This window comes from Taurulus bubalis, assembly GCF_910589615.1.
Source record: "Taurulus bubalis genome assembly, chromosome: 5".
Classification (NCBI taxonomy): Eukaryota; Metazoa; Chordata; class Actinopteri; order Perciformes; family Cottidae; genus Taurulus; species Taurulus bubalis.
In genome coordinates this window covers 23,807,777-23,835,420 of record NC_136593.1, presented here as the reverse complement: position 1 = coordinate 23,835,420, position 27,644 = coordinate 23,807,777, and the positions used below count along the sequence as shown (strand labels likewise).

Here is a 27,644-nt window from a genome sequence, read left to right as displayed (position 1 = left end):
TGTCTTATAAATTTGGGCATCCAAGCCAAATTTGGAGACAATTGGCTCAGTGATCTTACAGGGGTTCCCCAAACTGTTTTGTGTTGGACTCTGAAACAGCCGAGACAACGGCTCCGTTGAATAGTTTCACTATGACTACAGCACTGTCTGAGTGAGCATCATTAAAAATGATTTGAGAGAGTTTGGGGTGGTGTTTGGAGTGTGTGCTGACTGGCTCTTGAGCTCCACACACACAGGAAGAGACAGGAAAGAGTAGTTTTTAATGTGGATCTTACTGAGGAAGACGGTCTCCAGCTCTGTTGCTAGGAAACTTGCACCAATCGCGCTTCGTTTCGCTGCTGCACTGTTGGTTTTGATTCTCGGAGTCAGCATTGTGCTGACGGCATAAAATCCTGTACTGCAAGTAGCATTAACAAGCTGTCAAGGCCTGAGGGGTGTGTGTGTGTGTGTGTGTGTGTGTTTGTGTCTGTGTGTGTGTGAGTCTGTGTGTGTGTGTGTCTGGTCCCGTCTCCTGTGACTAGAGTCATGAATATTGAGCAGCTTCTGGCTTTATTCATTCACTCAAGCACCACATCAAACAAAAGATAAGACTGTCAGAGTGAAGTTGGAGCCGCTGAATTATGAGCCCTGAAACCAGCGCTGGTTCTGGTGAGGCGGAGAGCAGCGCAGGCGGAGGTGGACCAGGGCTGGCTGGGGGGGGGGGGGAGAGATCCGGTGCGAGAGCGTAGACCAGATGTTCTCCGAATAACGTGAATACTTTACGATCATTAAAGGTAATCATAAAAAAAAAAACCTGAAATGTGCGTCGTAAAAATCCATTCCAGTTTGTACAGCTACTTCCTACTCCTGTTTTACTTTGACTTCCTACACAATTAGTGTGCGTCCTCTGGCTGAAAAGTGAATTGGAAACCGTCTGGTTGTCGCTCTGCTCTCGTTGTTGGCCTAAAGGCCGCAGCATGCTTCAAAGAAGTGTTTGGCAAATCAGCGTCATTCTTCGTCACCGTTCTTGTGAGTGATGCCTTTGAGGAGGAGAGACTGTTGTCCCCATTTCTTCAATTTCATCACTGTGCTGCAGCCAAGAGGAGGCTATGACAGCCGGCTTCTTGAAGGTAGTCTGACAACAAGTCGTACAATCTAGTACACTTGACGCATGTTGCGGCCTTAATAGACTGTAATTGGGTGTAAAGCTGTGGCTGCCACCGGGTGGAATCGTGTTTAGCTCAAATCGCTCAATGCTCGCGCCAAAAGTAAGAAGCGTTGTTTTTAATTAGGGCTGTACCAAACAGCATTTTTACATTTACGTTTTTATATTCAAAGTTTTTGTTTAGTTTTGTGAATGAATGTTGTCATATTATGAAATAAAAAAATCCTCAGAACAAAGTACTCATTTTGAATAAAGCGATTCATCGAGTTTCTTTCTTTAATGAATATACTTCAGTGCGTTCCTCTCTTTGTATGCAGCAAATTAGTTTTTTGACCAGAATGAAAATGCTGCCTTTGAAAGGCTAAACACCAACAAATACGGATTGAAGCACAATATTTCGTTAAGATAAAAACGTCTAGTTTTTTCAATAAATGTTGACTTTTAGATTTAACAAGCCTCTGGAGTTATTGGAAATGTTTGGATCATTCGAGTCGGCAACAAATCTTCGCAGCCACTGGAATCTAATTCTAGAAATAGTTTAATATTAATAATATAACAGTAGCCTGATTTTTATCTGCAACTGTGCTGAAATACAGGCTTTAAACGCAATGAATATTCGCAGCATTCAAATGTTGATACAGTCTTTGCGTTTGTGTTTTATTGCTGTTTAAATGTGGCTATTGTACGGCTATGTAAAACACATGTCTGGAGTATATGTCAGCGATGAGATGTTTTTCAATGGGAGCCTGATTCTGACCATGAAAGTCTTGAATACTTTAGTCTAACTGTTGACTTACTGTTAATGGTTGTATTTGTGGCTATTCAGAAATACAGTGGTGGTGCATATGAATAGTTTAGTCTAATGTAGTTGTACCCATGCTTTTCACTTTTTAAACGTCTCAACTCGGCATGTTGTGTATCCTCCCCTCTCATTCATGCGTTCACTCCTACTGTAAGTGCTGTATTTCCAACCGTGTGTCCAGATGCCTGTCGGCCCGTTACCTTGGTGATTTAAAAAAAAAAAAAAAAAAAAAAGAGGCAAAAAATAGCTCTTGTCCTCCCTCCTTCTCCTCTCTGTCAGAGGAGTTTCTGCATTCTTTCTGATAATGTGAGCATTGCTGTCCCCGCCATAATCAGCATGTCAAAACACAAGCTATAATTTGCCTGTGAAGGCATTGCCTCATGAAAGCACAGATGTGCACCTACACACAGGCTCGTGCACACACTCGCACGCTCACATTGACTCTCGTTAACGTCGGTGCTAGACGGCAACTTTGTACGGTCTACATGAGCATGATTACGAAGATGACTACAGATTTCTATCCAGTAATACCTGGAAGAAAAAAGTATTTAACCCTCCGAACTCCATCATTTTTGCTTAAAAATTACAAAAGCTCACCCAGACGTTATGTTGTTGTTTCCAAAGGACAGTGTCGGCACAGTTTACAGTGCTCAGGTAACATTTCTTCCACCAATAGAAAGCGAAGAAAAGAAACAAATGGAATCTTTTTTCAACACCAAAGCTGCTGAGCTGTAGCAGATACAAGCCAGCTGGTCCTCCATGTCCACTTATGCAGGCACAAGATGGCCGACAGTATGGAAGTCCACTTGGCCCGAGCTCAAGGCAGGCTGTAGCCAGACGCTTGTGTCCATAACTGGCCCAGGATCTGCTGTGGGCGGGGACCGAGCTGGCGGGGCGGAGCAGACCGATGTCAAAGGTCGTGTTTGGCTAATTAGCGTCTGGATGAGATCTGCCCGGCCCACCAGAGCTATTCACTGCGACGACGTCACCGATTCCTCACTGGTGCCGAGTTCTGGAGCTTTCCGCTGCTACCATTCTCCATCGAGGGAGGGGCTTTGCTACTCTACAGCTCCACCCTCTCGTCCAAATATGGTCGCTTCTCGTGGCTCCAAAAAAAACCAAGATGGCGACTCCAAAAATCCCAAACCGGAGGCTTCAAAGCGGTAGTCAACAAAGTAATGGATGACGTCACGGCGACTACGTCCACTTCTTATATACAGAGCTCATTCTGACCCTTATGACATCATGACTCCGCCTCTGGCGAATGACCCAGTCACTGGTCAAGTGTCTCCTCCTGCAGTCTGTGGGAGTGAAGGCTGTCATCTTGGAACTCTTTGAGCCACTCAGACCTCTAAGCGGTTAAATGCTGCGTCCAAGAGTGTGCGTCTGTGTGTGAGGTTGGTAATGATAGCCTGTGTGTGCAGGTCTCTGTCTCGCTCTGTGGCCCCGCCCTTTCTCTTCTGTGTTTTTGTGTGCGTCCCATTGGACAGCTGCCATCCACAGTGACTGCCCCGGACAATGGAATTATACAGCAGGGTTCAGCACACACTTGCCACTCTATACTTTGCCGAACCCAGTGCGGTGCAGGGGTTAAAGCCACGCACGTGTACTTTACGCACCTGCAACACCAACCAGGACAGAAACCCAACCGCCCATAGAAAGTATTCATGTTTCTAGTCAAAGGATTATCATTGTACCATGTAAACCAGTCTCAGCAAAAACACATGAATTGTTTTAAACACAGTAATATTATAAAAATCCATCGGGAGCACTAAAAGGAGGCGGAGGACCCGGGTGTCTTCACATCGGTCTCGTACACTATCCTGTCCGGCTGCTATAGTTACAGTTTGAGCAAATGTGACGAAAACAATATGTTCACTAGCAGCCGTAGCTTTCACAGTTGATCTACGTTTTGCCTTTGTGAGATTCAGTGAAGATGACACAGGTGACATGGAAACAATGTCCCCGGCTGGAATTGAACACGCGGGTGTTGCAGGTTGTATAGTATTGTCCATGTGAGTTATAACTTACCCTTCAAGCATTATTGCTTCTCCGCTCGAGTGCGTTCTGAAGTTATCTCTGGCGCTCTGTGATGTGTGTGCACTGCCAGCCGCACCTGTCTGCATCTGAGTTACGACCCAGATAAACTCCACCGACTTTAATGGCTTCCTGTCTGCCAGCTGTGACTGTTTATGATAGCCCTGATGACTCGCTACTTGCTCTCATTTATGCCCCCGTAACATCTAATTCCACCACAGACATGCCCCTTTATCATGTTGACGGGACTCCATGGACTGTTGCAGCGAAGCTTTTAGTTGTTGCTTACTTCTTCTTCTTCTTCTTGCTCTGTTTGCTTAAGTGAATGCGCTGTAATAGGCAAAGGTTTATTGTGCTGAAACTATAAAATCATATTTCATTTTTTTAAATTTAATTTACAGACTTTAGCTGGTAGAACCGTCTTGTCTTGGTTTGACTATTGACTGGGATGATGAGTCAGAGATGAGCTATTATTTAAAGTAAAGTTTAACTTTGAAGAGGAAGATGGAGAGAAATCCACTTTGGGATTTATGTAGTATGAGTATCAAATAATCTTGTTTTCCTAATTCATTTCTCACTTGTTCTGAATGAAAGTTGAGTTCATTTAAGCGAAATATCACAATTGACGTGGACAGAGTGAGATCTAAAAATGGTAAATAAATGAGTAAATAGATTATTTGAAATGACCTCATCTCGTGAGGAAGGGTTGGGGAGTAAAAATCAAATAAAATGCCCACAATTGTACACAATATTTTCCCATTCACATCCTTTCAAGCCCTCACAGTCTCTCACACTCAGCCATTCACCAGGTGACGTCAGTAAGTCCGTGAGGGTTGAGGGTTCAGGGTTCCAGGCCGTCGGGGTGACATTGGGATTGGGCCCCTGAGATCCGGCCGTCTTGTATCCAGGCTCAACCTCTGTCACCCCAGGGTGATTTCTTGCGGGCCATAAAAATGGAACAGCCATGGGAACTTCCTTCAGCCACCCAGCTCCTCTGCAGGGACAAGTGTCCACTGAAACGTGTCCAGAGGAGCCCACTGTCGGGCACGCAGGGGCCGCATCCCTTAAAAGGACCCGATGAGGGAAACCGAGGGACTTTTTATGTCTTAATTTCTGGAAGGCCGTTTTCCGGAAGAGAGCGCAGGATGATGATCCCTCCCGCCTCCCTCCTCTTCGCTCTGTCTGAAGTTCATCAGCCGAGGAGGAATGTGTTCTTGTACATGGGCGCCGATTGTCAGGGTTTTCTCTATAAATAACTTGTCAGCGAGCCAAGCCGGGCTGTCCAGCTCCAGCAGGCCGACTAACGCAGAGACCAGTAACCAGCGCTGCTTCTGCTCAAGCTGGTTAAAGTTTCATGAGGTACTTTTACATCGTCAGTAGATGGAGTTTAAAGAAAAACCAGCACAGGAGCAGAGCATTGTACTGCGGTGGGCATATTGAGTCAGCTGAAAAGAAATCAGTGTATTCCTATATTCAATGTTTTTAGTCTTAAAAATCTATTTTGATCATAATCAAATAGTTTACAGTCTATGTTCATATCTGAGTTACACGTGTGTTTTTTGATTCTTCAGTTAATTTTGTTTGTTTGCCCTCCAGATGGACACCCCCCCCTTTACAGGGAAGTAAAGGGGGGGTGTCCATCCCTGCTCTCGTCAAATCTTTACATGACTGTAAAGTGATGTCATTTTCTGACTTTCTAACAGTTTTGTCTGTATTTCCTAATTACTGATGATTGTTTCTAAAAAAAAAAATTAAAAAAAAATCTAATTGTGTGAATATTTTTGAAAAGGGCACCAATTGTCAACCCTATAATATCGTTGCAATATTGCTATCAAGGTATTTGGTAAAGGTTCTTACATTTTCTCCGCCCAGCCCCGATGTCAGCCGCATTTCCCAAAAACAATTAGATTTTGAATGGCTGTCAATGTTCAGCCCTATGACTGTTGTCTTAACTAAGTGGTCAGGAGCCTCCCGTCCCTGAGCCCTCCTCAGGCGTCTGCAGTGGGACGCAGTGTCCCTCCCGCTGGGTGTTACGGGGTCGCCCTCACGGTTTACACAGCTCGTACAGCGCGGCAGCAACAGTTGTGTTGCGGAGACGCAGGAGGAAGCTGGCGGCCGGTGTTTGTGTAATCGAACCCCGCAGGTTCTCACAGCCACTAAAGCACTTTGTAAACACTGTTTGTTGCTCTAAGGGCAATGACTGACTGCAGATGGCTGCACTCAGTCAAGGTGTGTGTGTGTGTGTGTGTGTGTATAAAGTGTACAGAGGAGGGACTTCTCATGACAGCCGTGTGTGTGCTCGTGCACGTTTCTGTGTTTATGTTCCCAATTGTGTCACTAATTAGAAACGTGTTTTATTTTCCCCTCCCCCTCGTACTGAGAATGAGGCTGTTGAATGGAGCATTATGAGTAGACATGGGAATTAGTTTTTTTTCTTCTCTGTCTCTCTCTCTCTCTCTCTCTCTTATTATCATTAGTCACATTCCATCAGTACCCAGTGAGCACTGAGGCCTGCGAGCACTTGTTTGTGGCGATTCCCCCACCTTCTCCGTCTCACCCCTGTCTTCTCCTTTCATCATTGTCTCCCTGAAACGCTGTTTCTGTCCACTAATGTCACTTTGCCAGCTCTTTCACTTCAGACCGCTCTGTCCCTCCTCCTCCCTGCAGTTGCCTCTCTGTCTCCTCCAGAATATAGGATGGCTGAATTGAAAATGAATGAAAGGCTGGACTCAATGAAGCGGATGATGGCTCAATTGAATGTGCCTCTCAGGAATGCCTGATGGTGTTGTGCAGTCTTTTGGCTGCAGCTCAGGCTCCAGTCCACTTGTGCTGGGTTGAGGTTGGTCAACTTTAGTTTGTGGTATTGGGATTCTTCCCTGCTGGTCCGGTCCCTCTGCTTCAGGCCAACTACGTGTACTTTTATCAATACATGGGTGCTAGTTAGGAAGTCAAAGCAGTCTCTGCAGTCCTCTGATTAGATGATGGAGGTGGCGTGTGTGTGCGTGCGTGTGTGTGTGTGTGTGTGTGTGTGTGTAGCATATTTATAAAATACATGTTGTATTTGTCAAACTATCCTTTTGTTTTTTGTTTGAAAACCTACTTTATCCTGTGAACTGAGTCAACTTACTGTCTTACTGTCTTACTGTACTACAGGGCTGGAACAAGATGGAGTCCATTATCTAAAAGTAAAGGAACAGATAAAGTAATTACAGGCCAGCACACATTTCCTCCTCTCGTCAAACTGATACATTTTGGCTTAAGTCACGACCAAAATAAAAAAAAAGACTTCCACTCGGATGTGAAATGTGATTTTTAACGTAAGAGAATCGAATCACAGGTCCATTCTCTTGTTCTCATGTGTCTGAAACCCTGAATGAAGTTGAACCTGATTTGATTATTCACTGCAGGAGAGTGGGATCAGCTCGGAGCGATGGCAGTCCAGTTTACTGCAGTTTTTGGGCTATTTGATTTGCAGCTTTCAGCAAATAGTAAATTGCGATAGAAGAGGACTCCTTTGGCCCTTTACTGTTGGATGAGTGACAGCCTGCACGTTTTCAGTGCTTTTGAAGGAAATGACCCCGTGCTCCAAATCCGACAGCGTTTCTGAGAGGAGGAAACGGGAGAAGCGGTGTATTTGTTGAGCGAGGGCTTCTATGAGTTCACGTGCTTGTCATTCCTGTCTCGGCTCCGTTAAGCTCTGGACCGCTGCTTTCTCAGGATTATCTGCACACGGCTGTAAAGCGGCGTGACACGTTGACTACAGAGTTCAGGCTCCGGGGCCACAGAGGAAGCAGCTATTTTGCGAAGCACTGAAACCCCGCCCCCCGGGGGGGTCAAAGGAGCGAGTCTGTCTTTTGGTTTAGATCTGATGATTTGGGGTTCGGCCACTGAGGCATCCATCAGTCTGCTTGACCTCTGTGCTCTGCGTGTTATGGAAGTGGAGGTAGTCCTACATTAAGCATGTCAGTGGGTGGGAAAACAAACACTGGCAAGGAAGTGCCTGCTGAGGAGTTTTAGATTTAAATCACATTTGGTGGAAGTTCTATAGATAAGAATGGTCATAATGTTTGTGCTCTGGTAAATAGATTTTTCTTCCCTTTCACTCCATACTTGGCCTCTTGCCAGGTCTTTACCCTCGTTCCCACATACAGGAGATCGCGGCCAACAAAGCAAGCTTTCTAATGCCTCTAGTGTGGCAGCAAAAGAGGTGTGTGCGTATGTGTGTGTGTTTGTGTGTACACTTGTTGCGGGCCTGTTCAGTGGGTTGAATAGTGTCTTTTTCAGTCTCCCCCGCCCCCCTTTCTTTCTGGATAGAAAGAAAGAGGGAGATAATGAGCGGGAAAGAGGAGGCTTTACTGTATATGGAGAAGAAATGGAGAATTTGCTTTCATAAGTGACTGCTAAGTATTACAATATTTCTCAAAGTAAGTGTGAAACCACCAATACAAGAGTTCAAACAAGGGAACTCAAGCTTCTCATGCCAGCGTCTTTTACCTCATGGCAACTCGTTTTTCTGGCAGGGACTCTGAAACCAGATGGTTTTGTACCTTGTATCCTAGCAATGAGGGAGGATTGTATACTTGTGTGTGTGTGTGTGGCACTGAAAGGCCTCTTGGACTGACACTACTTGACTTGGCCTCTGCTGAGGGCTTTTTACACGCAAAAAAACGGATGTATCCAGTCAGACACAGGTCTGACAGGAATTTCAATGTGTATGAGCTTCCCACGACTCTTAGTGGACTGCAGGGATGCCACAAAACATCTCAGTCTGTGTTAGTAGGCTTGTGATAATGTCCTTCAGGGTGAAGTTTGTCATCTCTGCGTTTGTTGCTGTAAATCACACTGGGTGTCCTAGCGTCGGAGGCTTGGGTATTACGATATACCAGTAACTATACAAGTAACTTTAAAAATGCAAATACATATTTGTCCTCTTATCTGTCATGCTAGTTATCAATCTGGATTGTTTTGCTGTGAGTTGCCGTGTGTATGTCAGCTTAAAAAAAGAAAAGAAAACCCTTTGTAAAACTCTACAACAATGTCTCTTTCGACCTCCAACCGTATATATCCTGTCGCAGTTTATTCGTCAGTGAAGGAAAAAAGCTACTGGCTGCGTGGCACCTCGTGTTCGGTCATCAATGCTAGTGCTGCTGGCTAAAGTTAGCAATTTCGGTGGGCAGCTTACAACAGTATTTCCCCTATGTGGCCCTAAAGTGGCATTCAGTCATCACAACTTTGAGAACCCCTGGTACAGAGTATACTCATGTATATTCCCTCTCCTTTTGTGTTGCAGGTTGCGTCCAGAAGTATGTGCTTTTAAACCTGAGCAGCTGGGAGGTCAAGAGGTGACATGCCTCTGTAGAACACCACTGGAAACAAATGGTGAGGAGTCAATGGTTCAGAGGTCTCAGATAGTTTGTTTTGCTTCAGGGCGCTTTCACACCTGTAGCTGGGTTCATTTGGTCCGGACCAAAGGGGGAAAATGAAACCTTGTTGCATTTTAGTTCTGGTCATGTTCCTGTTCACACTGACGATTCATGAACATGTTGCAGACTTGCTGACTGGTCCAGCTAGGCCAGGGTCAAAGCAGAGCCATCGTTTGTGTTTCATACCTCATAGTTTAGGGGCTTAATCTACCCAACTTCAAAGTGACTTTGGCTTTCGTGATTTACTCTCTACCAGATATTATCCGCCCGCTAATCCACCCACCCACCCATGTCTTGCCTAGTTCGACCAATTCTCCAATACGGTGTTGTATGTGTTTGACTAGTATGAGCACAAGACACTTTTCCGTGCATAACCGCGTGCATAAAAGCGCGCACAAAGAGCACTGATGTCGTTGATGCTGCCAAGTAAACAATGTAGTTGTTCTCTGGCCATTTTATTCCCGCTCCCCAATCTACCTCCTGGGAAACTGCAGGTTATGATTGGTTGAAGTCCACCAGTAGCCGACCATGTCTCTCAGAGTTTATGACTTTATGATGCCTAATGACAAATAAACGTGTTTTTATTAATTTTAAAAATATATTATATAAAGAATACAGGCCAGTTTCCATCAACTTGGTGTTGAATAAACTCTCATTGTAATTTGGTCAGAAGTTGGCATAGGCTATGCTTTATGCATGACTGTATTCCACCAGAAAACAGACTAGAAGAAGTAGAGTTTGCAAACCATCTAACCGTCTATAATCGCAAAAAGCTTGTTGTTTCCTGTTTTCCGGAGACAAAGACGTGCATTTGGCAAAGTGCATCATCTGTTTATTGACATATGAGAAAACATCCTCAAGCTAGTGGAAAAACATTTTGGCCATTCCATCAAGCTTTTCTAATGTGTTGCTTAAAAATGTGCAATCATCAATGGAAACACAGTTATTCAGCAGGGAGGGGTCTGATCCCAGCATTAGGAAGCTAGTTGCCACAGTTATAAGAACACAGCACATGTAGGTCTAGAGGGTAAGGCGGCCTTGCATAACGGTATCCTATTGTTGTGGGCTTGACAGTGATTCATCCCACTGTTTGTACCTGGTGACGTAGTACTGATCCATGGCTCCCTGCTAGAGCGCCTGTGCAAAAAAAAATGTTTTATACAGATGGTCACAAACAGTTTTAGTATAACTGACTTGAAACTGTCTGAATTTTAGACTAAATGACTTCAGCTAATCCACTTAATACAGTACAGACATGTCAAAAAAAAGGTTTCTGGAACTAAATGTGTGATCATATCCATCACATCCATGGCATAATGTATCCGTGTGGAGGTCTGTCGCACCGAAACGATTGACGACTCCTAACAACTTGTCCCGTCTTCTGTCCATCAGCTCTGCTGCCATGCCTCCGGGGATGGAGCGTCGTCTTTCAGGGTCAGCAGTCCAGGCGCTGCTGTCGCTCCTGCTGCTCGCCGTCGGCTGGCCCCTCACCTCATTACCTAGTGGTGTTGCCCAAGGATCAGACTCCAGCCTTTACCCCACCTTTATCCGGAACGACACTCTGTTTGAGCACTTGGCCCTGCATCCCGACCCCAGTGTGAGTCGGGTCTACGTCGGGGCCCGGGATCGCCTGTTCCAGTTGAATCGGTTCCTCCAACTTGAACTTGAGGCGAACACCGGACCTGTCACAGACAGTCGGGAGTGTTTGCCTCCTGTAACAGAGAGCAACTGCCCTCAGGCCAGGCTCACAAGCAACCACAACAAGCTCCTACTTGTTGACCCGTACTCCATGGAACTCATCACCTGCGGGAGTGTCAACCAAGGAATCTGCCAGAAACGTAATCTGAATTCTGTGGATGACGTACGTTTCTCTACAGAGAGGCCCGTGGATACTCAATACGTAGCAGCTAACCACCCCAACGTTAGCACCGTGGGACTCGTGGTTCGCCCTCATCCTGACAGGCAGCCTGTACTGTTTGTGGGGCGGGGTTACACCAGCAGCCACCCACCTATTTCCACACGAAACCTTGCCAAGACACCCATCTTTTCTTACGAGGAGACCGCCAAGTTGGCCGTGGCGGGCCGTCTCTCGGAATACGACCATCATTTTGTCGCATCGTTCGCCCACCGTCAGCATGTGTACTTCCTCTTCTACAGGCGGGACCTAAAGTCACAGTCACGGGAGTACCGCACCTACGTCTCTCGCGTTTGCTTGGACGACTCGGCTTATTACTCGTACGTGGAAGTGCCCTTGACATGTCGTTCCGGGGCAGGGAAAATTTACAACCTCTTGCAGGCCGTCCAGCTCGGCCTCACCGAGGACGGCACGCCGAGTCAAGGCTCAGAAGTTCTTCTCGGTGTCTTCTCCACCCTCCACCCATCGACTCGGCCCAGCGAGGACTCTGCCCTCTGTATGTTTAACCTCAAAGACGTGGACACCAGGATTAACTCCACCAGAGACCTGTGCTACAAACAGATGGGTAAAGAATCAGGACTGGAGGCGGCCTACATCGAGTACGAAGTCAAATCCAACTGTGCCAACCTGCCAGAGGTGAGTTCAACACTTTGCTTGTTTCTGTGGTTGCTTACTAACAATCGAGTGCAAACAAATGAGCACCAATACATAATTGATTTGACTAAAATAGAAAATATGTCCTAGAATGTATGTGGTTCAGACCAATGACCACTGAGAGACCTGAGCAAGGCACTTAACCATCACTTTCTCCAGTGAAACCGCACAGCGGTGAACTGCTCCACTCCCATGTGTCAGTGTGTGTAATTGTATGCCTGTGTCACAGGGTGTTACTGAAAAACAGCATGCATGCTAAGAATGACTGCCTACAAGAATAACAGTGGCCTAGTGTCGTATAAGAAATACTTTTTTGACACAGTTCCCCCTGTGCTCTTTTCACAGACACAGTGTGTCTTTCTCTGAAGGAAAAGCGTGAACCAGTCCGTCAAATAACCCAGTAGATCTTTTCATTGTTCTTTTTATAGAAGTATATGTTGCCCAATTCTTTTTTTTGTCTTTTTTAGAGAACTGTTTTTGTAATCCCCCACCAGGAGATAATGAGATTGGTCATTGTGTGCATCTCTGAGTCTGTCCATGGGTCATTTTGCATCCCGCTGCACCAAACTGCATAATGTTATTGGTGCTCACTTAAGCTCAAGGACCTCTCGTGGTTGCAGTGACGCACACATCCTCAAAACACATTTAATTGCCAGTTTGATTCCGCCATTGATTGACTGCTGACTCCTCAGTATTCCTAACCGCCCCCCAGCTGGTAGGAGCCACAAGTGAGACGCAGTTTGCTTACTTTTATTGTTCTGGACAGTGTGTTTGGCAAACGGGTGTTGTAAGTTAGCTACACACACAGCTGACTGCATTGCTGTAGCTCAGCTGGTGCAAAACAAAATTGTGCTGGCACCAAACTCATTTACACACATAATCATTCATTTTTTTAAATAGTCTTGAAACCTAAATACATGCTAAAGTTGTGCCTACCCCAAGCGAAGGAGTTCAAGTATCTCGGGGTCTTGTTCACGAGTGAGGGTAAGGTGGAGCGGGAGATCGACAGACGGATCGGTGCGGCTGCAGCAATAAAACAGGCGCTGTACCGGTCCGTCCTGGTGAAGAGGGAGCTGAGCCGGAAGGCGAAGCTCTCCATTTACTGGTCGGTCTACGTTCCAACCCTCACCTATGGTCACGAACTCTGGGTCGTGACCGAAAGAACGAGATCTCGAATACAAGCGGCCGAAATGAGCTTCTCCGCAGGGTGGCCGGGCTCAGCCTTAGAGATAGGGTAAGGAGCTCGGACATCAGGAGGGAGCTTGGAGTCGAGTCGCTGCTCCTTCGTGTCGAAAGGAGTCAGCTGAGGTGGTTCGGGCATCTAGTCAGGATGCCTCCTGGACGCCTCCCATTAGAGGTTTTCCAGGCACGTCCAACTGGTAGGAGACCCCGGGGAAGACCGAGGACACGCTGGAGGGATTATATCTCCCGGCTGGCCTTGGAACGCCTCGGGATCCCCCAGAATGAGCTGGAAAGTGTTGCGGTTGAGAGGGAAGCCTGGGTCGGCCTGCTGAACCTGCTGCCACCGCGACCCGACCCCGGATAAGCGGCTGATAATGGATGGATGGATGGAGTTGTGATTACAGCTGTAAATCCTTTGATGCTTTGCGATTCTTTCTTGAAATATTATGACTCGATGCAGAAAACTCAATTCTCAACGTTATGATCACCTGTAGCAATTCTGTGTTGTCCATTCTGAACAGCTGCCCCTGAACGCAGCACACGTCATACACGTGCGCCCTGTTTACGTTCTAAGCTAGGCTGAATACCAGTAGAGTCCTGTTAGGGCGGCTGAGCTCGAGCAGCCGAATATGGATACCATCTGACACCACCGGGTTTAAAAATGTACGCAAGCTTTTTGCTGCTTCTTCTGCCCAACTTGGAAAAGGTGAAGCGAATCAGAAAGTAGAATACAACCGTTTTTGACAATGATTTGCTTCCCTACTCAGTCAATGCGAATCAGAAGTTTCGTGCTATGTTGCACACTTTGGAACCGAGATGCAACATTCATCTCTTTTTGTTTTGACGACACGTGATACTCTACAACCAAACCAAAGCTAACGTGATGGAGTCACTGAGGAAAGTGGAGAGGATGGAAGTAACACGCTCTGCGTGACATGGTTACATAATCTAGCGTCACTGTGAAAGTGCACTTTATCACCTTACGTTTAGTTTGACCACATATTCCAGAGAAAGCCTTGAAGAAGAGAGCTCTGTATTACTTATTTATGAATGAACGGCAGCTTTTTATCTCCAGTTGACACATTTCATCTATTTGTTACTAATATTGAATTAATGAAACATAATATCATTGTTTTTATTATTATTATGAATCATTACAGATATGCTGATTGTGGCCTCTAGTCAATCAATCACACAATACAGCAGTGACACACCTGGTGACGCAGATCTCTTGTTTTTCTGTGATGATTGAATAAAAGCCTCCACCTGCATCTGATGGCATCCAGGGCTGTCCTACTCAGTCCAGTCATTTGTATCAGACGTTTTTTAACAGACAACAGTAATGCTGTGGAGACGGGGTTTAATTAGATTGACCCATTGCATGTGCATTAAGGTGTTTACTGCACGTAAACATCGCATTTGGATGGACAGCGTGGCCGAGTTTGACATCCTCCTCCATTATCACAGCTCTGACCCCTCAGCCTGTGCAGCCGTGTACAACAGATTGGCTCTCGGGAGAAGGTAGCGTAATTTAATAATATTGCTGGTCGGGGAGAGATCGATCTGCGGCATTAGCCGTACTTAGTGGGGTGGGGTTGAGGGTAATGTTTAACAAGCCCGGACAAGGACGGATAAAGACACACCAGCCGGGGACGAGGCTCTGAAGGAGAAAAAGACATAAAGAGACACAGTGAAAAAGTGAAAGAAAAGGAAAGCAGTCAGATATGAATGTATTTGTGTGAATGTAAATATGAAAACAAGGGGGGAACAAATCAAACCACATGGTTTGAGCGAAACAGCGTGGAGAGATTTGGAGCTGAAGAGATTTGCTGTGTCATTAAGATGTCAAATCTCAATTGGATCTTTGTCCGCAAACAAAACCAACGCAGCTTCATCCTCCGTTCAGTGTTTGGACCGTCCATCTGCACCAGGGACAGACTCTCACGTGAGCGCTAAGCTGAGGGGAACATGCTTTGTTATTGAAGATGAGGTTTAGGACTTTAGGCCATAATGCAACTTTAGCAACCTTTGGCATGATCTTACCAGGGTTATTTCTACCCTCAGTGTTTGTGGTAAATGCCCAGATGATTGCAGCCTGTATGTGTCATGTAAGGGATAATGGACAGCGAGCCGGTCCTTGAAAAAGGTCTTCATGACCTGCTTTATATCCCGTTTATTACTGTACTACTCACTAAAGAAATCAATGATTTGAGACTAGGAATTATCCAAAAAATAATGTAATTGATTTAAAACTGATTATATTGGCAACAAAAGAAGTAACCTTGTTGTTTATGGAGCAGGCGGCGACCTCTGGTTGTGAAAAGTAAAGCCAATGGTGGTCTTAAACTTGCATTCTTTCTAATGGCCAACAGAGGGCGACTCCCACCACTACCATGGAGTTGTCCGCCCAGTTTTTTGTCTAGAACTTAAAACCTTTCACAGTTTTCAGTCCTATTCAGCATTCAGTCGTACTTAGCTCCACCCTCTCGAGTCACTTCTGGTTGTAAAAAAGCAGGATGACGATGGCCAAAAGGGTAAACTCAAAATTAAAAAAAAATTTAAATTGACAGGAGAGCTTTAGCAGCACAGAGAGAACGTTAGCAGCACCGCTAACGGCAAACAAACAAAGGTTCTGTTCGGTTACATTATGATGCGTTCAGGCTCTGTTCAGAGAAAATGAATATTGAGTGAATGTAAATTATAGTTACAATGATGTGTTCACATGTAATCTGCTAGTAAATCCAGCAGTTTGAAGGAGCAACATATTCACAGCAACATAAATAGATATTAGAGATGAATTATGAGCTGTTATCACTTGTTCTAAGAAAAAAAGTTATATTTGCTCTCTTATCTTTTGTGCTGATCCGATCTGTGTTCTTATATACAGTCGATGTTACGGAGATCAGACCTGCTTCCATAGCAACGGTCTGTTATTCATAGCAGCGGTTTATTGTAAAGAAATAACGGACCGTAAAATGCCACAATTGACCAATCAGAATAGAGTATACGTCAAAGCATTGTAATAATACAGTGTAATCACAGGCTCTCATCAGCCAGAGCAGTCTTTAAGCTTCCAGGCCATGCTCATAGACCGGAGAACATAACTTCATAACTATTTCAGTAGTCATCATGTTTGGGGTTATTCTTAGCATGCAGTCACCCCTGCTTGTTTTCCTCTAATGGTTGGGTTCTCATAATGTGGACTACACAACCACTGGCTGTCTAAACGGTCCTTCACTCCCCATGGTTAACTTAATCAATACATATATCTACTTGGACAGCTATGTTATTACAACCAAGCTTAATATTAGACGGTTTTGTGCTGCGTATCAGCGGTCTCTATTCCTCAGGAGCAGGCCAAATAAGGAGTCCATTCATAACGACGCACCAACCAGCCAACCACACGCAATCCATCAAAACAAGGAGCCTTCAGCAGCCAGAGCTCTCGGGTTCATTGCCTTTACTTCCTATTGTCTAGGCCTAGATGACCGATAATGAAGCAGCTTTCAAACGTCGTTGTGGGGAAAAAATTAATCGCCCCGAACGAAGAACAGCAACAACCCCGCCGCCAGAGCAAAGACTCCCTGCTGCCAGACTGTGGAAGCAAAAACAAATTGTACAGCGAATGTTGAAGTCTCTGGAATCCAGTGAGCTTGTTCCCAAACCAATCCACAATAAATTCTGCTGGGATTTTACTGACCACAATAGGAACACAGCTGTTTGATTTTTGATAACGGGCTTCCAAGCTGAGAAAATGAACAACGTATCCCTTGATGGGCTTCTTTTTGCACAGAACAAGCAGTTGTAGTTCACATTTCACCTGTACGTATGACGCGGGTCGTCTAATCTCCTTGTTACCTGACGTGATTGTCCTCTCCCCCGCGTCCCGCCACTAGAACACCCTGGACACGTACCCCTGCGGCTCTGACCACACCCCCAGCCCGATGGCCAGCAGGAGGCCCGTGGAGGCGGAGACCATATTGGACAGCCCGTCCGCCCGCCTCACCGCCGTGGCCGTCAGCGTGAGGCCGGGACACACCATCGCCTTCCTGGGAGACTCCAAGGGGAACCTGCACAAGGTAACGTGGGGTCACTGATTTTAAGAGACACGCACACAGACACACACACAAAATCGCCAACAAGCTGTTCTTTGATTATGCGCTTACTGTGATGTTATGCAGAGATTCTGCTGTTCTTGCTGGAAATAATATGAAGTAATAGTCTGGCATACTCTGCAACTTGTGTCATCATTTTGAGCTCCGACCCTATTTGGGTAACATGTGTTGGGTGTTTGAGAAATCCCTGCACAGACTTGGTAGGCACCCCAGCAGACGGCCAACTCAACTCCGTTCTCCTCCAGAGGCCGGCCGCTCTCTGTTCATGTGCCAACCAGTGGAGGTCTAAAATAGTCTCTTTGTGTGTGTGTGTGTGTGTGTGTGTGTGTGTGTGTGTGTGTGTGTAGGGCCAGCCAGGCTGAGCTCAGCGCTCCAGAAATAATCTCAGTCCTGGTGCATCTTCACTTTCACCATTGTACTAACTCAAATGATGAGAACATAGATGTCCAAAAACATCTGTGCGTGCCCTGTAGATCAGTGCCTCTGGTGACCCATAGCTATTAAAAAGATTTCCAAATGTCTGGTTTATGGATTGGTGAGTCATAAGGTCTTTATAGTAGCATGGTTGTATTTTTTAAACGAGTATAAAACATTTACATGTTCATCTGCTTACCTGCTTGTAAAAATAGGGAAAGTAGTTCCATTTATGTTTGATCATTTTTACCAGCATAAAACGAGGAGACTTTTTTTGTGTGTCTTGACCGGTTTCAAACAAGTTCTGTCACCACGGCCTGATGAACCTGTTGAGGGGCCCCAAGGGCAGACGGGAGCTGTGGCCCCTTTGCCTGGTTGGTAATCCAGCATTGGTCGTTGGATTATTAATAATACTCATTGTGGCTCACTAGATATGAACACACACTTCACTCACCTGTGAAGAATTCTTGATTAATTTTTATTAAGGAAATATTGTCTTGACCAATCTGAGGAGAGAGGGCTTTTTCTGAAAGGGACGGGCGCTAAAACGGAGACAGACAGAATGTTGAAGAATAGCGTTTTTTTTAACATTAAAGCATGAAAACATGTTCTAGTAGAAACCCAAAGCACAAGTATGAACCTGAAAATAAGCAAGATAATGATCATTTAATCCTAAACTATTATACTAACCACTGGTATGTATAAATGTATCAAATATATTACATTTTTGTGTATTTGTTTTTTACTTATTCCCCCCACTGTGATACACCTAGTTTCATTAAATGTACTGTACATTTAATGATTCAGTTTTTGTTGACACCAACCCAAATTATGCTAAGAGAGTGAACAGTATTCCCATGTAGTGGCTTAACAGCAGAATGGAGGACAGGAAGTAGTAAATTCGACCCTCTCCTTGTGTAACAGAAGCTCATTCTGCTTCAGAGGAGGAGCCGCTCACTGGAAATGTCCGAACCCTTCAGTCACAGCCTGTGAGCGCTCGGCTCCATGGCCGGGTCGCGTGAAGCTCCTCTGAGGGGGACGTTGTCTTCGGCGAGGCCGTCAGTTCGATTTCCAGGGTGTCGCAGATGAATGCTGGGATGGGCGGCGACCCGGTGGCGACCCGGTGGCGTCCCGGTGGCGTCCCGGTTGGGTCGTGTACGGCACCTCTGTGGGTTCAGACGGCGGTCAGAGTGAAGCTCCGCCAGACGCAAGGAGACACAAGGAATGTCCTGACGGTGAAGAAAAAACAAAGAGGAGAACAGGCACATGTTATTGAATAGACGACGTCAGCTGAGCGTGTGTGTAAAAGCAATTTAGCACACCAGGGTTGGGCTCGTTGATCACAGAATAGGGTATTCATTTCATGTTTTATATTGATTATTAATAAGGGGGCTAAGCTCGAGGGCCGTTGGGAGGCCTCTTGATACGAGGAGTTTACTGATCGAGAACTCTCCTCCAACACAGCGGCTCTTTGTGTGGCTGGTGGTCGAGGCCCCCCTCCGCCTGCACATGCAGAAGTGGCACAATGACAGCCATTAACGTGTTCCTGCACAGCTACGGCACGCAGAGCCAGGGCCGGAGCTCCGTACTCGAGTTGTGCGCCGTCACCGCTGACTGGCAGACACACACACACACACACACACACACACACCCTTCCCAACAGAGAGACTCATTCAGAATGATGGAGTGTTGGTTACCGGTCAGAACCGCAGCGTCACTGTCATTAATGGACGCATTGTCAGGCTGTGTCCTCCCGACTGCAGCCACCAACAGTGAACATTTCAATTCAAACCGTGGCAGCAGCCGCAACTGTTCACCTGATGTGTGAACGAAGTAAGTCAGCTTGATTCAGGTGTCGGCGTGCAGAGAGAACAACGTGAGCAGCTCTTTCGTCCTTTCTTTCCTTGAGTGGAAGAGAATTTATCACCGGAACAAAGTTGTTATTCCTCTGTTGTCTTTCATTCATTCATTCATTCATTCATTTCTCCATTCATTTACAGTCAGCCTGTGCCCTCTAGTGGCTGTCATGATTAAAGTGAGACAAATAAATCAACCTTTATGTATCTTGTAGAAGGGTATGTTCGGACAGAAGGCAACGTGAAGTTTCTCCTTTGTGCCATTTGTGCGGTGATGACCGCCGGCTCACTTGTACCATCTGTGTACGTCTGAGCTGTAAGCTAGCAAGAGACTGAGGCGTGTCACCCGGCACATTGGCCTCTCCGTTATCTGTCAACCCGCTCGTCTGTTTGCCCCGCGCCAAATGTTTTGTCTGTGCATTTGCGTGGCAGCTTCTTTTTTGACTTTTCCTCCCAGTCTCTATCTTTCAAGGCCTCGTTGCTATCTTGTTGAGTTTTCCGTCCGTCTGGTCCATTCCCGTGAGCGCGACATCTCAAGGAACACATGAAGGACATTTCTGCAAATTTGGCACAAATGAACGAACCTGAACCTGAACTCGAGGATGAACCGATTAGATGTTTGTTTTGTCGATCACAAGATCACTTTGACCGTACATCCCATTCAAGCCGTGTGTTCTGTCTGAGCGCATCATGAGGAAGACGATGTCAGGCGTCTGACTGCATAGGTTCACAATATTTTAATCTACCTCAATAGAACAGTTAAATAGTCTTTTGTTGCTGTAGCCTAATTATTCCTCCTGTTCATACTGGCCCTGAAGGGATCACTTGTTTTCAGTGGAAGTGATGGGGGACAAAATCCACTCGTCATTCTTTTTATTATGAAATTCCCTCTTTGTGCAATCTGGGGCGGCGTAGATGGACGGGATGGGTTACATTATACAGTGGGGGATATTTGTTTGTGGATCATTACAGACACACCTGTCTGAACTGTGCTGACACTAAACATTCACTGTTTGTACTTTACTTTGAAATGGCTCCACGCTTGTTGTTGATCCATCCCTTCAGACTCTCCTCTTTGGTTCGCTGTCTCTGTGATGTCTCTCTGGTTCACACACTAAATCACGGAGCCTCCGGTATGTTCTTTTCAGTCGAGTCAAGTCGAGTCACGTTTGCTCCCATTCAGACACTGACGCTGGCATCGCCATGTTGCAACAGGAAAGCCTTCCTTAACGGTCGCCACAACATTTGAGTGGAATTGGAAAGTCATATTTATGCTAAAACATTGCAAAAAATATATATTTTTCCTGTACATTTTTTTTTTTTTTTTGAATGATATGTTGTTTTTCCTGCCACACAGTTCTTCTAAAAATAATCACTGGTATCCTTTCCGTTTTGTTCAGTCTACACTTGGCCTAAGGATTTTGTTCCTATGGATACTTCAGCTTAAACGTGTTTTAACTGAGTCATATCACGTTCCCTGTTGCTTGAAACCAAATCTAATCTTATGTTTCCTCCCCCTCCCAGTGTTGTTGACCTCCGGCCTCTGGCAGGTAAACATGGTGCACAGTGGGCTCATTGCTGTTAGCTACTGGGAATAGCTAGAGGGCTAAATGAAGTTAAGCTGGAGTTCAAGACACAGCAGCCAGTATAGTTCCTGAAACCTCATCAGCTTTAGGCTGCGTGAAGACGCGTTGCTGACCATGAGGATTCCACCTCTCAATGTTTGTTTTGTCGCGGTCAGCTCAGCTCATGGGGGAAGAAGAAGGGTTTGTGCAGCTAGCATGCAACGGCTTCCAGTTCAACTCTGTTTTTCACTTCCCACTCCTCCCATGACGATCTGTGTTTATGTTTTACATCTTATCTTACATATTTGTGTTTTGCTTAAATTTGACTCTGCCCTTGAAAACCTTGAATTTGTTGAAATGTGTGTCCCTTCCACTCCTCTTCCTCTAGTTTGCAGACAGGAATGTCATTGAGTCATCTGTTGTGTGGTTTCAGTAATTTGCTTAGTCTGAATGGACAAATATTGAAGCTTGGGCAGCCTGTCTTTGAGGAGCTGTGAGATCAAAGAGTGTCAGACTTCATAGCTGACCTCAAGTCCTCCACATACCTGGAGGACTTGGATTAGCCTGGCATCGTCCTGGCCCGTATCACATTTATCACAGCCTCCATTGTCCACACACACACAACACACACTGATATCCAGGGCAGATGAGGGAATCCACACAATGGATCCTCCCATTAGGACGATTGCCGTCTCTCTTCCAGTAGAGTTCCCTTCACAGTGGAGTATCTCACTAATGACATTAGATGGAATGAAGCTGATGTTCAGGCTCCTGTAAATAACATCAAAGGCCTGATGTGGAACGGTTGGCCGGGCTGCTCTCCCGTATTAACCCACATTACAGCAGCTCCGGACTTTTAAAAGCCGGCACAATCTCAGACGGCTCACCAAGGCCTCCTGATGTTTCCGGTTGTTTCTTGGCTGCGACTATCTGGATCTATCTTATTATACTATGATGCAGACTTTCTAATCTGGTTGCATTTCTTTTAACACTAAATTAAAATGTTCCTGCATCAATTTGTCCACAGCGAGTCTGAACATGTTAAATGAGTGCAATTCTAAATCTGAGTACTTTTTGAGTTCCTTGAGCTTCTTCTTCCCATTGTTCTTAAACTTTCGACATCCACTTTTCAAAACTTGACACCATTTCACAAGGTCTTCATAAACCGTCATGGAAATGGATCTTTGGCATGCATGCTCAGTAGCTAATGTGATTCTATTATAACCATCCATAATAATAGGACTTCTTGTGAGTGGTGGCTTGAACACGGACAATGGTCCAACATGGTCAAAAGCAATTCTTGTCAAAATTGCAAGAAGAAAAAAAGAATGTAGCCATCTATTTTAAGTTTCTAATTTAAAATGAGTGCAAAACAAAAAGAGATTCACATTTTGCATTGCAACTAAGAGCATATTTGTCTATTAAATCATTTCATAACCCCAACATTCATGTGTGTGTACATTTTCTCAGGTGTTCCTGGGGCCAAAGGGCGAAGTGGAGGAGTACTCCGTCATATCCATTCAGCAGAACGCAGCCATCAGTTCGGACCTCATCCTGGACCAGAAAGAGGAACATCTCTTTATCATGACTCAGAATATGGTACACACACACACACACACACACACACACACACACACACGCACACAATGTGCACTCTTATAGCCTCATTTCATGCTTTGTGTTCTCGACGCATCCATCCTGTCATGTAGTTGTTCAGCTAAAGAGAAATAATTCAGGCACCCTGGTTTCTGCCCCAAATAGCAGCCTGTCGTTAGGATTATTCTAATGACCATATTTTCATTATGCATTGTTCCATTGGAAAAAGTGGGCCACCTATTCTTTTTAATCAGATTTCTGGGAGCTTAGTGCGCACGGTATTTGCACGACTGATCATGATTGTGTTGTCCCGGTTCCAGCTGCAGAAGAGGCCGGTGGCTGAATGCCAGCAGCACCCAGACTGCCACTCCTGCCTGCTGGCCCACGACCCCTACTGCGGCTGGTGTGTCCTGCAGGGAAGGTGAGGTCAACCAAGAATCCTAGCATCCTAGAAAGTGTGGCTGAAATTTCATTTAATTAGAAGAACATTTTGAAGGCATTTGTCTGCAACGTTTCCTTTTTCCAGCGCTCGCCCCTCCCTCAGTTGAAACATGGAAAAAGTGTTTTTCTGACTTTGGAAAACAGTCTCAGAAAAAGTCACTGAATAATGGAAAACATTGCTAAACTAAAATGTTTGCTGATCGAAGCCAGTCAATGTAACTATGATTACAAATACTAATTACAGATAATGCTAATTCCTAAGATGTAGCGTAACCGCAGAACAGTGTTCTGTCACTTTGGCTCTAACGTCTGTCTGAAGTTTGCTAGAACTAGCTAGCATTAGCCGCTATAAGCTACTGGTCATGTGAAGCTGGAGCTGCAGAATCACTTGGGTGTAATAAAAAAACCGAACTGAACTCTTATTGCTTAATGTTTTTTTATTTCTAAGAAGAATACTTATATTATTATCAAAAGTTTGACACTCAAAGTCAAAGATTTATCAGCAGTATTGACTGAATTGTTCAATGTAAAATACATTAGAGATCAGCCGCTCACAGTACTCTGAACTATTCCTTTTTTGAATATTTTGAATTTTGCTGTAATAAAAAGTTGAGTGGACATGTAGTGTTGTTTCAGCTGCTGGCACTCTTGTTAGTTTTCAAAGTGTTTTTGCCAAGTCATGTTTAAAAAAAAAGAAAAAGAAGCGAGTGGGGGTCCGGTGGGGTTGCGTTTGAGTCGGATGAAAGAAATCTTCCTCTCCATCCCATCTGCGTCTCCTCCTCTCTCCTCACTGCTCTGCCTCACCACCCGGCCTCCCCCTCCCTCTCACCTGGATGTTTTCCTCTGCTCCTCTTACCAGCCTCACATCCTTCTGTTCTTCTAGCCTTCAAAACAGTCTCGTTTGTGAAGTTTCCTTGTTTGGAATCTGTTTCCTAGTTTAAGTTTATTTTTCTCAACTTGACTCACACTCCTTACATTAGATAGTTTTCGAAGCAGAAACCAGACCCCTCTGCTATTGATAAAAAAACACGGTAACAGTCCAGGAAGGAGCTGGTGTGCAGTTTTAAAATCACATGATGATTTATGGATTTTCAGAACACACCCAAGGCCATGTTCATGCTTCGCGTCTAAATGGCTGTTTTTTAGAGTTTGAGAGAGCTGAACTTGTGACACAGTGGCGGTGATGTAATCGTGAGTTTCCCCTTGCAGGTGTGTGTTGCAGTCTGAGTGTTCTCGTGGGAAGCAGCCAGGTCAGTGGCTGTGGAGCTTCGACATGGAGCAGCAGTGTCTGGCCGTCCAGGACCTCAACCCCTCCAACGTCAGCAGGGAGGAGAGCCGGACGGTGAGTCTGCAACCGAACTCTAGACGTCTGCAAAGGATGTCAGGGAGGATGAGGAAAAGCATCTTTTCTGGTTTCTGCAGATAAAACGTCCACCTCAAGCACATACAGGCCTTTTCCAAGAATATTTAGCAATACACAAGGCCCCCCTATAATAACAGTCTCCTCAAATACCAAAACACAATACGTCCACATATCACCTCATCAAGGAGTCCCTTATCAGCTGGAAGATCGTGTGTGTGTGTGTGTGTGTGTGTGTGTGTGTGTGTGTGTGTGTGTGTGTGTGTGTGTGTGTGTGTGTGTGTGTGTGTGTGTGTGTGTGTGTGTGTGTGTGAGAAGATAGTGATCAGAGCCTTGTCCCGTCATGTCCTGGTGCAGGAGAGAAGTTACAGTATCTGTCATCTGTGTTGAAGATGGTGCCTGTGGATAGCAGCAGAGGCAAAAACACACACTGTTGCATCATGGGCGAGGACGACTCAAGAACATTTTGTCTTTTAAGTCCAAGTACACTGGTTGGGTGTGAGTTAAACCAGTTGGGATCACATGCATATTTCTCTGGGATTGTAAATGTTAGAGATGCACTGATACCAGTACTCACATTTGTAATACGTGAAGGAAATGCACACACATTCAAGTGTGTGCATGTCTAAGCAATTTGATGACATCACCTTGAATTTTAGGTAATTGTTGTAAAAATGTATCCTGAAATTCTAAGGACACAAATCATGAATACAATAAAAAGTCATTTTTATTTATTAAAAGAAATCTAGAACTAAGATCTGGGGGGAAATAGGATACTCTTAGAGTTACTAATGGAACTAAATGGAATCGGTTAAGAGCTACCTTGTCTCATCATCATCATCATCATCATCACTCAAAGCACTTTAACACTCTTGCCCATCGACATGGACTGGAGGTGCCAGGGATCGAACCGCCGATCTTCTGATTGAAAGACTGGTAGACATAGGGTGCTAAAATAGTCCTTTGACATGCAGAAATCTCCCGTTTTTAGCTAGCTACAGGCAGTTTGATAGCGTGTCAGCCCTCGGTTGCATATTGTTTTTCCCTCCAGTGGGCGTGGCTTCCACAGTACGACATGGACCCTCTTGTGTTGATTTGTGGGCCTCAGCGAGCTACTCTATTTAGCTAAGGCACTTGGCAACATAATAGTGCTCAGCTTCATGATGTATCCACATTCCACTGTAAAACATGTAGCATACTGTCAAAATGCTTTAGCTTAACTTACAGCAATATCGTTATCCTAAAACCGATATTTGGACAATATACGTTTGCTGCACACGTAACGTGAGACATACTGAGAGTCAGGAACCACAGTTTTCCCATTAGTCTTGCTGATGCCTCACTTTTGTCCTCTTAAAGGCTCAGTCTCCAGTTCAGCAGCTTCTAAAAACTTTGTTCCAGATTCTTAAACTTGTTGACACAGCGACTTTTAGACGTTTCCCTCCTGTTTGCTAGCAGTGAAAGTGACACAGAGGCACCTTCACACAATGCAAAGTCAATGGAGAGTGATGAATTGTTTTCTCCTCCGTGTGTGGGCGGGATTCAATTGCGCTCTATACGCTCTGATTGACAGGCGGTATCTATGGAGCTGGAGAGCACAAACACTACATGGATGAGGAGGTGGAGCCAAAATAAGAAGTTTGATCAGTGTGATTTATGCTCCTGCAGTCAGCGAATCCATTTTAGTCTTCAGATCAAATCATTCCACACTGACATTTACAAGTGAGCAGATCCGATTTCTGCATTCAGACAATTGAATCCCTCGCTGTCATCATGACCTTCTGTGTCCTCTGTACCAGCACAGGTGTGGACTCAGTATTGCAGAGTTCTGTGAGGTCAAATTACTGTTTTTGTCAAAGGAGTCTGGCTTTGGCAAGACTATAGGGAGGTTCAGAGGTTTCAGCCCCCGGCGGAAAGGGCTGTCGGACGGCAAGACAAGAATATTCCAAATCCAAACGATATTCCCCAAAACATGATGGTCTGAGTATCCACCTGACCTCCAATTGTACATACATGTGTCCATGTACAGCAGCTCTGTCCGAACTGATCGAATATGAGTTTGAATTGCTGTTTATGCTTTTTGTGTTTCGCCAGGTGTCTCTGTCCGTGGCCGGCCTACCAGTGTTGGAGAAAGGCGAGTCCTACTCCTGCGTCTTCCAGGACAGCGAGAGATCTGCCGTTGTCACCGAAACCGGGGTCACCTGCCATTCTCCCGACACCAGCCAAGTACCCAGGGTGCCTCCGGGACAGGGTGAGCGCTGAACCGATGAAGCTGGCGTTTAATTACTGGTTTGAACTTTCCAACTTTGCGACAGGAGGATTTGGCTGCATTCAGTAATGAGATTAATCTTTGTGTGTTTTCATGCCCAGGCAGACCATAAACATAGGCAGTTCAATCCCAGCGTCCATGAATGTAGGTTAACCCAATCTATCCAGCTTACACAGCAGGGAGTAATCTGTTTTTTAAAGCATACAACTCCCCAAAAATGTATGTCATCGAGGGATTCTGTGCTTTGATATGTGCCTTGGTTTTCCTGGTTTGGGTGATAGTTTGGTGTGCTGTTGTTGTAGTGAGTCAGTGTAGTGATAAAATAAGATTTAAGGGGCTTGTTAATACAAACTGAAGCCTCTACAGAGGTCACACTCCCCAAAATATTTACATAATGTGTGTGTGTGTGTGTGTGCGAGCGAAAGACACGCACGCACACACACACACACACACACACACACACACACACACACACACACACACACACACACACACACACACACACACACAGGCTCCCATGCCTGCATTCCTGAATGGTGCAGCTTGTTGTAGTTCTCAGGCTGCAGGCTCAGGAAGAATCAGCCGGGGGAGCAGAGGGGGGTTACAGCGATATGGACACACACACAGGCTCATTTAAGGATCTAGCTGTGGCTTACCTTTACTTAAAGGGGGTTAGTGCTAGTGCTTATTTAATAACAAAAAAAGTGCAGCTGTTGCTTTAGAGTTGAAGATCAGATTCTGACTGCTGTCTTTTTAACAAAGCTTCTGTTTTGGACCGTTTTTAACTGTGGCAGCAAGAACTCATTTTGATGGACGATGTATTGTAAAAAGAAAGTAATAATAAAAACACATGGATAACATAAAACTACGC

General features: G+C 45.3%; 1 protein-coding gene across 1 annotated transcript in view; it reads left to right on the top strand.

Annotated features, from left to right (window-relative positions):
- Positions 1-10,808: 10,808 nt before the first annotated feature.
- Positions 10,809-27,644, top strand: part of plxnb1b (plexin b1b) — a gene marked incomplete at its 5' end in the record, with an annotated part of 39,902 nt that continues 23,066 nt past the window's right edge. The window contains 6 exons of the mRNA XM_079218983.1: positions 10,809-11,957; positions 17,054-17,236; positions 22,578-22,706; positions 23,024-23,124; positions 24,354-24,486; positions 26,599-26,755. Of these exons, the coding sequence (XP_079075109.1) occupies positions 10,809-11,957; positions 17,054-17,236; positions 22,578-22,706; positions 23,024-23,124; positions 24,354-24,486; positions 26,599-26,755 (1,852 nt within the window). The remainder of the gene's footprint in view (positions 11,958-17,053; positions 17,237-22,577; positions 22,707-23,023; positions 23,125-24,353; positions 24,487-26,598; positions 26,756-27,644) is intronic.